Source organism: Fistularia commersonii, chromosome 9 (assembly GCF_037954325.1).
Source record: "Fistularia commersonii isolate RoL2024-O1a breed Wild chromosome 9, RoL_Fcom_v1.0, whole genome shotgun sequence".
NCBI lineage: Eukaryota > Metazoa > Chordata > Actinopteri > Syngnathiformes > Fistulariidae > Fistularia > Fistularia commersonii.
Window position 1 is genome coordinate 13,036,843 of NC_141292.1, and position 14,148 is coordinate 13,050,990.

General features: G+C 42.8%; 1 protein-coding gene across 2 annotated transcripts; it reads right to left on the reverse strand.

Moving 5' to 3' along the window:
- Positions 1-1,141: 1,141 nt before the first annotated feature.
- On the reverse strand, positions 1,142-12,960 carry ptpn11a (protein tyrosine phosphatase non-receptor type 11a). 2 transcript variants are annotated; one of them, XM_086152543.1, is made up of 16 exons: positions 12,784-12,960; positions 10,123-10,245; positions 7,544-7,738; positions 7,219-7,411; positions 5,770-5,889; positions 5,570-5,683; positions 5,378-5,474; positions 5,174-5,292; positions 4,332-4,364; positions 4,206-4,256; positions 3,404-3,535; positions 2,469-2,623; positions 2,306-2,373; positions 1,647-1,798; positions 1,446-1,564; positions 1,142-1,228 (listed from the first exon to the last, which is right to left on the reverse strand). In XM_086152543.1, exons 1-16 carry the CDS (start codon positions 12,795-12,797, stop codon positions 1,159-1,161), a joined length of 1,755 nt encoding a protein of 584 aa, XP_086008669.1. In that variant the 5' UTR covers positions 12,798-12,960; the 3' UTR covers positions 1,142-1,158. The 2 variants fall into 2 exon arrangements, with proteins under 2 accessions (XP_086008669.1, XP_086008668.1); XM_086152542.1 differs by having other exon boundaries at positions 4,206-4,364.
- Positions 12,961-14,148: the final 1,188 nt, after the last annotated feature.

Sequence of the window (14,148 nt, forward strand, 5' to 3'; positions counted from 1 at the left end):
AAACAAGTATGTGTGTGTGTGTGTGTGTGTGTGTGTGTGTGTGTCCGTCCTGGGTTTTCATGGAAACTCCAGATAAGATTTAGAAATCAACTTGTGAATCGAGGCTGGACTGTAACCATGACGCTGCTGGGGTGATGGAAAAATAAAATAAAAACAAACGCATCATTAAGGACATTTGGCTGGAGCTCATTCCTGTGTATCCTAATGAAGGCATGTTAGGGGAAGAAAAAAAAAAGAAAAGAAAAAAAGCAATAAACATCCTGAACATTTGTCTCTTCCAAGGCAGATGTGGCACATAAAAAAAAAGAAAAATTAAAAATGAAAGAAGCAGGTGTGTTACGGGTAAATAGTGTCAGGTTACTTCTTCCTTCAGACACAGCAACGCAAAAATGAGCCAGTTATTACACATTTCCCCGAGTGGAGCTGAGACAGGCATCGAACGATTGGCGGTTTTGGCACAGAGCGTTCTCCTCCGGAGTTCCGTCGACAATCAATCAACTGAATTTCCTTTGGTTAATAAAAAAAAACAAAAAAAACAAAAACAAAAACAAAGAGATGAGGAAAAGTGTTTCCCCTCCGAGGAGTGCTTGCCGTTTCCTGCCTTTGACGCGGACAGTTTTGTTTTTTTTTTTTTCCCTGCCCCGACCTGACACGCCCCCCAGGCGCCAAACACTGATGATACAGTCCGGGGGAGTTTTAGCGTCTCGGGCTTCTCAGAAGGCTCGTCTGATGGTCACAGTGGTTTTAGATTTTGACCGGAGGGCAAAAAGTTCATGTGGAATAAGGGAGAGTCTCTCGCTCACGTTTTGACTTTTTTGTTTTTGTCCCCCCGCCCCCCGTCATTCCACGTCATTATTGTCAAGTCTCAGGCGTCACGGTGTGGCTGGCCAAAAAAAAAAAAAAGGAAAATAAAAGGGGGAGAAAAAATTAAAAAAAAGGGAAAAAAAGTATCAGTTTTCAAGGTCCTGGGGGAGACAGAAAAGAGGCTGGTTTAGGATAATTGGCATATTATTGATTAAAACTGAAGTCAGTCATGTCATTACTGCTTCATAAATACCATTGCTTGGTTTAGTATTGAAGGACAAAAATATTTAGCATTATTTGTGGTGGTTGTGGACCTACCTGGAACTAATAGAGTGTAGGGGGGTCAAAGGTCAATCATCTGTAGCTCTTCTGCTGTTGCATCAGACCCACGTTCTCATACACTCTGGAGCTGTCCTCCCTCATCCTGCAAAACACACACAAACACACACACACACACACACACACACACACACACACACACACACACACACACAAAGGGGGGAACAAGAATAAAAAAAAAAAACAACCACTCAGTGGGTTGACAATAAAAATGAATGAAAGAGCCGTGACATAAGCGAGGACAATGGAGCGCAAATTTGAAAACGGTGCCAGCAGTCCAGGAGCTATGGGCGGACACTCACTCTGTGCAGGTGGGAGTGGGAATGGGGGTACAAGGAGGTAGCGGGCTCTGCTCCCCCCCTGTCAGGTCAGACAGGGAGTACTTAATGTTGGTGTACTCCCGCCCTTTGATTTTGCTTTTCTGTAGAGGTGAAGAGGACAGTCAGTGATGGGGAAAGTGAAAAAAAGAGGAAGTGTGTGTTTGTGTGTATTGGGTCTCACACCTGCTCCTCCACGATGCGCCGCTGTAACGTCTCTATGTAGTGCTGCACGGCCATGTAGATGAACCTGTACTGGGCTTCCGTCTGCACCATCCCTGAGCGCTGGGATCGCACCATCTGGATGGTCTTGGGCACGTCGATGTCACAGTCGACCCCTGCAGCGTGAACCGCAACGCACCATCTCTTTTAGAAACCTGGTTTTTAAGAGAGCTGGCTCTTTCGCATGGTCCTGCTTCTTTATTTGTTGCCTTGGCTACTCAGAACATCACCAAAAATGGTTGCGCACTCGTCCTCTGAGCAAAGCTCATATGTTTTACACAAGGCTGAGGAAGAATCTGTTTTGGGGATGGGTGAAGCGGGTGAAAGCGCTCGTATGCACAGTGTGATGTAACTGCACTCTACATTGAGAATACTTCAAAACACACTACTATCCAAAAAAGCAAAAATAGAGTGGGCTAGCTGAAACTGTCAACCAGCGTAGGGTTTTTAAAGCAATATTCTGACCATATCTATTTATCTAATAGCTGATACCAGCTGATCAGACAGAAGTATATTTGCTAAATGGCCTAAACCAGCCTTTAGTATAGTTATTTCTTACTGGTCAACATATAAGAGACCCCGCCCCCCAAAAAAAGCCAGGATATGAAAACATTCATACTCACCTTTTTCCCTGATCACGTCTATCAGAATGTCGATGACTATAAAGGTTCCCGTCCTCCCGATTCCTGCACTGAAAGGCGGGTGGAAACCCTGTCAATAACTTCACGCCCCCAACAGGACATCTTAAGGCATCTTTGAAGAACCCTTTGTGAAGGTCTTCTGTACCTGCAGTGAACGGCTATCGGCCCGGCGTCCAATATGCTCTCCTGTTTCAGGTTCACTTCCTCCAAGAAATCCAGGACGCCGCCCGGGTCGGTGGGGACGCCGTGGTCTGGCCAGGCCCGGAAGTGGTACTGCCACACGGTGCGCTCTGTGTTGCCCTGGAAACAGGCAGTGAAAATACACTTTGGGTGTACAGGACTGAAGGAGATAACAGAACTAGCGCTAATTATGATTTTGTTTTCTCACATATTTTAAATAAACCTTTACACATCAACTCGTGGGTGCAAAAGAAATGTAACACGCGCCGACATCCCTTCGTTATTTTGTCATTGTTGCTAGGCAATGTCAGTTACACAGAGTAACACACACACACACAAATAGGTTTATTCGGTGTGTCACACTTCATAAAACTCTCATGGTGGCTTCACAAATTTCATTCGCTGCTGAAAAGGTTTAGACAAAAGGTTTGTTTGACATTTAGCTAGGTGATTCAGATTGATTACACCGTTAAAATATCTGCATATATAGATATAGTCAAAAAGGTCCTGACGAACATAATTTATGGTTCTGATCTTTTAATTGCTTGAGGGAAACCACAAAAACTGCATCCGGGAAACAGCAAGTGTTGCCAGCAAAAGGGTTATTAAATGCAGGAAATCAAATGGCTGGAGCTGTAAAGATGAAATGAGTCCAGATGATAAATTCTTTATACAATGAGAAGTCATCTAACTGTGCCGATGTACATGGGTTAAAAACACTCGCCAAGGTAAATAGGGATCATTTTTACACCAAAAGGCCATCAAATTTAATTTAGGAGGGGAAACAAAGACCTTGTCAGTAGTACAAGCTCTCCTCTAGAAGCACTTTGTGTTACAGTATCAGTAATCTACTTCCAGTAACGTCCTACTGACAGTAAACACAGCAAAACAAATTCTTACCTGACCGACTTTGGACAGTTTAAGTTCTCGTAAGATATAGTCGTGTGCTGCCGTCTCTCGGACGTTGCGGACACGCATGGCGCCGTACTCCTTCAACGCTGACATGTCGGGCCAGTACTTCACACACTTGCTCTGCAAGAAGAGAAAAAAAAAATCTGGTCAGTGTGTGTGTTTTTTTTTAGAGAGTTGATCATCCATCATTCACAGAGGCTATGGCTTTGCCTGAAGTAAACAAAACACTTTTCTACAAAATTTTGAAGATTAACGAGTAATTCCAATTTTTGATACATCTTTAAAGTGGTTACTTCTTATTTACATTGTGTTGAATTTTAAGCACAGCAGACTCACATTACTCATTTCTTTTGACCTTTTTTCCCCAATTTTGGGGTTATCTTGTGATTTTTGCAGTTTATAGTAAAAATGATAGCTTTAACAAGCTTTTGCCATAAACATTATAGTTGTACTCTCTTGACAGAGCATCCATCTGCAGTTATTTCGTAAGGCCACAGGTTGGCGCCTGTCCAAAGGTGCAATGCAGACAGGGATCCTCAAGGCGATTAGCACTAATCTTGTAAAAAAAAGGCTGCAAATGAAAACCTTCACACCCTTAAGCTAAAAATATGGCATTACATTAAGGGGAAAAAGAAGTTGTTACAATTCATTTTATGTTCTTATATTTGTGGTTGAGCTTTGGTAACATCTGCGTTCACTCCAGGTGGTGCATAATCATTTAAAACGGGAGTCACTTTGCATTCAGCTTTGACAAGCTCTGAATTGCACGGACGTCAATGGTTTGACTCACCTTTCCTCTTTCCACCTCTTTGGTTGTCATGACGATGACTCGGGAGTTCTCCTGAAACACCATCCTCCAGAAGTCACTGATGGTGTTCTGCAGACAGCCCTGAGTGGCGATGTAGGATTTCTTTACCTTGGTGCTGTTACACTTAGAATCCACCTCCGGCTGTTCAGACACACAGTCACAAATCAGTTGATCATCTGATATAAAACTGATGCAAAGATGCAGCTGGATCTTATTCTGAGAATGAAATGAAAATCATTATTTGATATTCAATGTCAGAGAACTTATAGAAAAAAAATACAATGAAGTAAACAAGCTGCTGTGAGTAACAACAAACAGTGGTAAATCATAGAATTTGAATCTTTAATAAAAACACATTTCATGAATTAAATATCCTGTTTCTCTTTCCGTCATGCCCACAATTGCTAGCATGTAACTCTGGCCACAGTATGGGCTTTCTGTAGTATCATGGTAAATGCAAGTCCTGCGAAATAAAAGCACAGTCTTCTGCAACATGATGTGGATGGCAGTAAAAGGGAACTCGGCTCTATGTCCAAGTCGGTCTCTTTAATATGATAAACAGTTTTAAAACCGATCAGAAGTTAATCTCCCACAACTTTCTCAGAACTGGCCAGCCACAGCTCAAAGAAATGTTTTCTGGTTTCTCTACATTCTCTTCAGTAGTCACTTAAATATCTCTGAGTTGCAGGCCTGCTGTGTTCAGTCAAACTCTTCAATCACATTTCTCTTCCGTTCTGATAAATGAAAGGAGCTGAAGCTTTGTCTCACATAAAAAAGGAGTTCAGGGACTGAAGTGAAATAAATCCTAAACTAAGAATAGGATTTTTCATACACCGTCCGTAAACGCCACACGTTCCAGGATGACTTGGGCGGATAAACTTTCAGCTCAGCCATGATTTATCAACACTTCTATTGTCAGTATTAGCAAATCTTATTATCCTTCACCGTACCCCAGGAAGAAGCGAGTTTACCACGATGGCTGATACTACCATGATGATATTGGCGTTGATGTAGTCAGAGCCAGGCTCATTGGGGTCCCCGTCGTTCAGCACGACGCGCGTGTGGTCGACTGGAAACAAACACGTGCCGATTATATGGTGACAAAATGTTGGGGTGACATTCTGTGGGATTAAAAACCCGAGACGATTTCTCACAGGGCAGGATGTTCTTGTATCTGTTCTTGTTTTTGTTCTCTGCTCTCTGGCCTTCTTTGCGACTGTAGAGCAGCTTGCACTCCTGTTGCTGTAGGGTCTGAGGAAACAAGAAACCATGGACAAACACGGTTGATCAGCAAGGTAAGTTAAAAAAAAAAAAAAAAAAGGACGAATACGACAACCACAACTAACCTCAAACTCTTCCCAGAAGCCCTGTTTGACCTTGTCCGTGGCTTCGGCTAGTTTGCTCAGCTCCCTCACCCGACTCTCAATCTCCGCGGCGTTAATTCGTGTAGTGTTCAGCGGCTGGCGGAGACGCGAGAGGATGGACAAGCCCACGGTTTAGCCTCCATCATGGCTTCCAGAACGTCAATTTTAGACCGAACAGGTACCTGTTTGAGCTGCAGGACTGTACCCAGCGTCTCCACCATGGGGTTCTTCTTGTAGTGCTCCACCAGGTCGGTGAGGGAGTCAAACTTCTCCCCTCCGCCGACGTCGTACTTGAGGTCGTGCTGGATAGTGACGTAAGATGGAGACATCGGTTTTAAAATTGGGAAAATCGGCCAAGGTGTCCTCGTCCACTCGGGAACCAGATACGGTAAAGAGAGTTCTTTGTATCCAAAGCCATTCATTATGTACAGTTGCTGAATGTTTCTGAAGAAATGTTATCCTGGCTTTCCTGAACGCAGATCTGAAAATATTGTACATCTTAAATCGCTCAAGACGTCTGAGAAGAGAAATGTATTCTGTATTCTTGGCGCCCAATATGGTCTGGACATTCAGGTGTGGAAATCCAAAACGGATGAGCGCCATTGCAAAGGTTTTTTTTAATCAACATTTAAGGGTCAACCGGGACGTGAGCGCACTCACAAGTGGGCCATATTAGCTGAAGAGGACAATGATATGTGGACCCTGATGACTAATCTTTTCACCCATAAGTAAAAGGACTACAAAGCTGACTTTTACTTTTTTTTTTCCACTGGTGGGAGTTGAAAAAGCCGCTAAGAGTCACAAAGAAACGCTACAGAGTGACGCCTCACGTGGCCACAAACCATCTTTGTCTGAGAGCAGGGCTCCAGCTGCGAGTGCACAGATGAACTCTTCATTTTACCCGTTATAGAATTCATGCCATTGAGCTGCAGCTGATCTAATCTGCTGCTGGTGATTTCACTTTTGTCTTTACTACAGTCACCAGGGATCTTCAGCTAATTATAAGAAAAAAATAAATAGGATCATTTTTTTCCTGTCACTCGCTATTTCCTGATAAAAATAGATCCAAAGGATTGTAAAATCCGAGCATACCTGTCAAATCCTTTGACAGATATGCTTGTGATTCCGCATGTTTCATGTACTAGGCTTTTTTTGTTGTTTGTTTTGATCGCTTCATCTTTATTTCTTGTGTTTCACTTGAAATAAAGCAGATGCTCAATCTTTCACCTCGACCCAAATTAAGGGTCTTCTGTGTTGGGAGCCAATCCCAGCTAACATTGGGCTGAGAGACGAGTTTAACCTGTCAATCACACGGCCACAAAAAGAGACATCTAACCATTCACTATCTTATTCAAACCTACAGATAATATAGACTCTTTAAAGCTCCTGACTGTTTCTGGAATGTGGGGGGAAGAAGGAGAACCTGGAAAGAGCCCAGACAGGCACGGGGAGAAGATGAAAGTTCCAGATAAAGAACCAATTTGGAATCAAACCAGGAACCATCTTGCTGTGACGCAACAAGACATTCCTGGTTAGCATAAAAGTCAAGAAAAAAAAAAAAAAAAAAACAAGCTCTTAAACCTTCTAGTGGTTGTGTATGTAGAAACGGGTGAAAACAGAGGCGTGCTCACCTGGCAGCGAATCATGACGTGGGTCACTTTGGGTTTGCTGTCGCTGCTGTCCGTCTTGTCGTCGCCCGTTCTCACCGACAGCACGAAGTCTCCGGGGTGGGACTGGCTCTCCCTCACCAGGAAGCTGCCGTTCTTGCCCTTTTCTGTTAGCAACTTCTCCGCCTCCCGGCCCGACAGGTGACCATGGAACCACCTGACAAGCGAGCAGAGGGATACAGATGTTCTTACATACAGTCAACTCTATAATTAATTCATAAATATTCCCTTTTGATCTGAATTGTGTACTTCCTTGATGGGAATAGGGTTTATTTTGTTTCTAGCTGACCTCTCAGAGGTGGGGTCCGCACAGTTGAGGGGATACTTGAGCTCGATGACATCCCCGTTCTTCTCCTTAAGCTGCCCGTGATGCTCCATGTAGTACTGCACCAGCTCCGCCAGGGTGGCAAACTTCTCCCCTCCGTAGAGGTCATAGTAGTCCCCCGTGTTCTGGATCTTGATGTGAGTGACGGCACCATTTCGCCTGCGGGAAAGAAGGGAATGGCCATTATCTTACAGGAGGGGACGCACTCCAACTCGACACCTGCCAGAGCCGAGGGTCCGGAAGTCGGAGTATAAGTGGGGTTCGGAACCCCACTTATACTCCCAGTGATTACACATCAGGCTCATTTCAGACATGAAATAAAATTGGTGAATTAATTTTGAGCAATTACAAAAAAAGGATGGTTTCAAACTAACACCACATTTACACAAACAAATCTCCAAACTTTTTTTTGGGGTCCTTTTCTTTTAACTGATATTCTGATCATTCTTCTTTTCCTTTCAGCTTTTCCCTTCAGGGGTCGCAACAGCGCATCAACACTCTCCATCGAACCCTATTCTGTATCCTCATTTCTCACACCAATTAACTTCATATCCTCTCTCACTACGTCCATAAATCTTCTCTTTGGTTTTCCTCTAGACCTCCAGCCTGGCAGCTCCAATTCCAGCATCCATCTACCAATATATTCACTATACCTCCACTGAACATGACCGAACCATCTCAGTCTCTCTGACCTTCTCTCCAAACATCTAGCATGTGCTGTCCCACTGATGGACTCATTCTTGATCCTAGCCATCTTCGTCACTCCCAAAGAGAACCTCAACATCCTTATATCTGTACTGATATTCAGATATTTACTGGCAGAATTTCAGGAATTCATTTTCAGATTTTCAGGATCCCTGAACTTGTAACTTTCAACTGCCAATGCACTCAAGGCATTTTCCAAATGATAATAAAAAGATAGTTATTTGACACAAAACTGCTGCTGCTTCCCATCCAAGCTGTAAGTCTCTTTCGATGATTTATCCCAAGAGAACGACAATGTGAAGAGTTCTTGCTTTTCTATTCAAACTGCTCAGTTCTGTGCTTTTACTCCTTCCTCTCGTGATTCAGAGAGGATGTGCTGCGAATACGCCAGTGGAAGTCGTGATGAGGAGGGACTTGAACGGTTTCTGGGGGAGAGGAGGGCTGAGGCGAGAGATAAATGAAACTGTGCAGTTGAGTCACTGTAGGTGACTGTCATCTCCCAAAATAGCAAAGAGGAACTTGTGGCCCGTCTGTAGTTCGGCAGCTTGGTGAACGGCAATGACGTTATGGTCGAGGCTGTCAAGAGCGCGGAGGAAAATGACTGGACGTGCTGGTTTGGACCGACAGGAGCGAGTTTCCCCATGGAAATTTCTGATGAGGAACCCGATTCGCTTGTTTCCATGGGAAGTTATATATGTGAACAATCAGACTCAGTACCAGCCACAATATGATTCTGGAACAAACATCGAATAGATGGAGTTTGTTATACTGTAATGTGACTTAATAAAAAGACAAACATAACATTGTTTTTCATTACTTTAAAAGTTGGTTCCTTGTTCTGCAAATGAGGCAGGGTTCCTCGAATAAGCACATTTCTTTTCCCACTCACTAAAACGTGTGCATTTTTTGGTCAATTGCCAAGTTTTAGAAATTTAAACCTGTATTTTAACTTGAGAAAAAAGGGCTTAAAACAAGGGAGGAAATATGCTCATGTTAACAAAAGAGTAGCTATAAATAGACTGTACCTAAATACCACCAGGAACTGGCCTTAAAATCGTCAAGAAAGCGCCTCGAAAAAATGAAAAATAAAAATCCTGCAGGAACGATCTTCCTGAGAAAGCGCTAAGCTCGTTGATTACACGCAGCACCTCTATTGATGGACAGAGGGGACTGTGTGTAATGTTTAAAAACATAGTGGTTGTATAGTTAGATAGAAATAGTACGTGACGCTGATTCTTGCAAAATATAGATTTCTGCTTTGAAATTGAAACTCTTACCAATACATTTACATGTTCTGTTCCGGCTCGGTATCAGATCCCCAACCCAACACGAGACAGTGAGTAGGAATAGAAATTAAAAAATATATAACCTAAAAAGGGGCCCCTGTCATGTGACGCACCCAAGTGACACAGCCGATCCACAAATGGAAGTAGAAAACAGATTCATCGGCATCTCGTTTCCTGCTGGAAATGCCTTGACAAACACGCGACCCAATCTATTGACTAATGAGCCGCCATATTAACTCGGCAAGACCATTTGTCTAATCGGAGCCCACAAGGAACGGGACACTGGCACGTATTCAGAGTTTCTTTTCCCTCCTGCCATTTACATTTACTACTAACATTTTTGAAGATGACACTGTGATGCCCTTTTGTTTGAGTGACACAAATAAGTGGGTTTAGACTTCACTTCCTGCAACCTAATAATAAAAAAAGAAGACTTTTTGCTTTGGTATTGTAGCAGGTACTGCAGCAGGTGCTACAGCGTGCCAGCTCTGAACAGGGTCATTGGAAAGACCCTGCTTCAATGTACAACATGTAGCTGCCACTGTTACTTACCGTACAGACAGGGTGAAGTCTCCAGGGTTACTCTTACTGGGCCGGGCTAAGAAGCTGCCGTCCACCCCCCGAGTCAGCAGGAGGTTCTCTGCCTCCACGCCAGTGATGTTTGGATGGAACCACCTGTGGGATGAGGCTGATGGTGAGACAGGCGCGTGCATGCACGCACACATGCACCTATATCTATATATCTATCTGCAAAATAATAGATGGTTAATAGATGGCTTAGAAAGAACATATCTATCTAGATAGATATTTTATTATTTTTTATTTTTTCTTAATTGTGTTTCCATTCACTGATGTACGTGCAACGTGGAAGCGTAGCAGGCACGCACAGTTAGCCTGCACAGCTGGATACAGGAACGTCTGCTGGCAGCGAAGGACATTTGGAGTGACATTTCAGAGAAGTGTGGCAAACAAAACCCGCCAGAAAAAAAGCAAAAATTTGTGTTTACTCATGCAAAAGTCAGGGGGTTTAGACACTTCCTGCAGCTTTATAACTATGGTATCGAAATATTTGTTTCCATTAGGTAAACTTTACAGCCTTCTTCGGCTAATGTTATGTGAAAAAGGGCTTTTGCTACTAAAAACCACATTCTGTGTCTCATACTGTTATTTTCCCCTCCAAACCAGGGTCCTTGAGTGTGCGACATATCAAACACAACAGACACAAAGAAAAAAGCTGGGAGGAGGTGGTTGCTGGAAGGTGCTAAAAAGCTGGAAGGTGCTATTAACGCGTGGCTAAACAACAGATAAAGCTGATTATTGGATAATCACAGCAAATTCATTCAAACATTATGCTTGAATTCTGACAAATTGAAATTACAATTATTATAGCCGTTTTCTCTTTTGCGACGTTCGTGTGTCCTTCATGAATTGCACTTTCTTTCAGTTATGTAAGAATTTGCTTTTGTGAGCGTAAACTCCTCTCTTTCTTCACCACAATACAGACATGAATGGATGAGCATGGAAGTTCGACAAACCTCTGCGTTGATGTACAAGATGCTTGCCATGGAAAAGTTAAGCATGTTTGTTTTAAATAAGTAATCAGAACTAATGAGGTCATGAGCTATTTTTAATTTTTCCTCAGAGTTTTGATCTGGAAAATACTCCCTGCTGCTGCTGAAAAACAGAGACACTGGGCAGAACTTAAAAGGTTCATCACAGAGCCTAGTCCAAAGTCTGCAAGGCGGTTATCTGCGGAGAATTTCATCTGGATTTCTGAACAAACTACAAATAAACATGGACCAAACAAGGTTTCTGTTGTCCCTCCCTTTTTCTCTCTGTCATTCACTCCCTTGCACCCTTTCTGGTTCTAACTTACTTGGGAGTGTTTCTTCTCTGAAAGGGAGGAAGAAACATCATAGATGAACCGAAACACACTGATGCGGGCGCTGGATTATTTCGGGGGAACCTATTATTCCCCCATATTATTAAGAACACCTTTTTCCAGATTGCGTAAAAGTGTGTGTGTGTGTGTGTGTGTGTAAGTAAGTAAGTAATTAAATAAATAAAGCTGTATGACACACCAAACTATGGGAGTGTAATTTATCAAGATGTATTTCAAGATGTGGACTGACTCAAAACTGAAAATTTATCGGCTTTTAAAAAATATTTTTTTAACTATTTTATCAGAAGGCTGACAAGATAAAATCGAAAATTATGTCACATTGATTTTCTGTTGAGCATCAAAGCAGATAAGATTTGGGGGTTACTTCTTGCCATCCTTTGGTACATTTCTAGTCTCACTCTCATGTCATTTATTGAAAAGATGCAATTTCCTCTTCAATTTTTTTAAGGCAACATCGTGAGCATTTTAAGACAGTGACAAGGACAGACCAATGTGTTTATGGCAACAAAGTGACATGAAAAAGTAACTTTGTTGGTGTAAAGTCTTTTTACAAAGAAAAAAAAAGAACTCTGCAGTTGTTAAGACTTAAAACACAATATATCTTCTACACACCAAATCTAAGAGCCTCTTTCTAGTAGGCTCACCCAAATTTACGATCCAGTAAAAGTTCAAGAAACATTATGGGCATTTCCAGTCAACACTATTTGGTGTTAATGTGTAACAGACATGAGATATTTGTAACACAAATAACATTTGTTGTCCTATTCCCTTTCTCTGCCCTGGAGAAGTTGCTCCTCCTGAGATCACCCCCCTCCTCCTCCTTTTCGGCGTTAAAGGGAATTTTTCTTCTCCAAATAAAGTCGCTAAGAATAGTCTGCGGTTTGTGTTGCTCAGTAACCGACGTATAGAACAGGCTATGCAAATACAAATGACTTCATATGCTGTTTCTTGCACATTAAGGGGTTCATGTTTACAGAACCAAGGGCCAGCTACTTTGAGATTTAGCTAACGTTGCTTTTTTTAAAGGCAGAGCAGCGGTGAAAACTTGCAGCTTATAAAGCGCTGTTTACAGTGTGTGAGACGTTAGCAAACATCTTTTGACTGAAGTTACCGGTACATGCTAACGTTGCAAAGCTAGCTATTCCACTACAATCAGCTTTCCCCCGTTCTTCTAGAACCGTCGGGACACCGGGACCTTGTTTACCGACACACGAACACCCGAACAGCTGAGTTGAGTTAAAAGTTAGCTATTTCGGCTAACATTGTCAGCAGACGTTGTTTTTCCACACAGCCCCCCTTTCCCTTCTTACCTCCGAGATGTCATTTTTTTTCGTCCCCCCACTTCCTTCCCTACTTGGCAGTTAGCGGTAGCTTCAAGTAGCTTTGCTAACGTTCCAGACCGTCTCCGTTTCGATCACAAAATAAAGTGCTCCATCGGCTCACATCCGGTCAAAAAACGGGCACCGAAGGAGGAAAAAAAAAAAAACTGGGCATCGACGGGGAGTCGTTTATAGCGTTCACTCGAGAAAGTCTTTAGGCCGCGGCCCCTGAGACTCCAAAGCGAGTCGATTGTAGGACGTCACCAAACATGCGACAAAAACAGAGGAGGGAGCCTCGATTTTTCGCATCCAGCGCGGCCGCTTTTCGGTCCCGCTCCGCTCCCCCTAAAGCGAAACCCCGGTGCCATGGAACTAAAAGAGAACTGGGAGACGGGTATTTTCGTAGCCCCGCCCACTCGGCCCTCAGTTTGTCCGGCGGACAGCGCGATACAAATTAAAGATCCCTGCCACTTTCGCTTCGCGCATGCTCAGTCGGGGAAGCTATCAAGCGGCTCCACGGCTCCGTGCAGGGCCGACTGAGAAGTCGGGGTGGTGTCCGGGCATCCCCGGGGTAGACGGGGAGGGGGGAAGGGGGTCCGGAGAAAGAGACCACCGCCCATGAATATTGCCCATGAGTGATGGAAAATAAGAGATCATAATAAATCACATAAAACTTTTAAATGTACTCTGGTTGTGTTAAACGGAAAAGGCTCTGGAGGCTAATTTCGACCCCCTCCCTCATCTGGTCTGATCTGTGTTGTCTCAAACGTCTGGTATAATACAGATTTTTTTTTTAATACATTTCTTTTGAGCAGTACCAACACAAGCCACCCTTGAATTCATTTGAGATCAAATTTGAATACAATCTACCTTTAAAATGTGTGTGGGTGTAGATGATAAATAGATGATTGATCTTTTTATTTTACAGTGACAGTTGATTATCATAGCAAAAGGTACAACCAAAAGATAGGGTTATGAGTGATTTTGTCACAATTTTAACCGTTTTTTGCTTTGTTTTGGGTATTAAATTGATCATTGTTTACTCTTATTTCTTATCAGATGCCTTTTTGTTGAATGTATTTCTTTCTTTCTCTATATATATCTCAGTTTCCTGCACCTGTGTTGAATAGAAGTCATTAACAAATCAGATTTTTAATTGCCTGTGAACTGTCGCGTGATAAAATTGCAGCCAAACGATTGAGAAAACATGCATCATGTGTTTCGATTTTTATTTACAAATGGAAAAAAAAAACATGATGCGATTAAAAGTTCTGGTTTCGGGGTGTCCTTTGTGCCCACAGGCCTCATGCAATTTTGACATACCCGAATTAATATCCAAAGAGGTGCTCCACATCA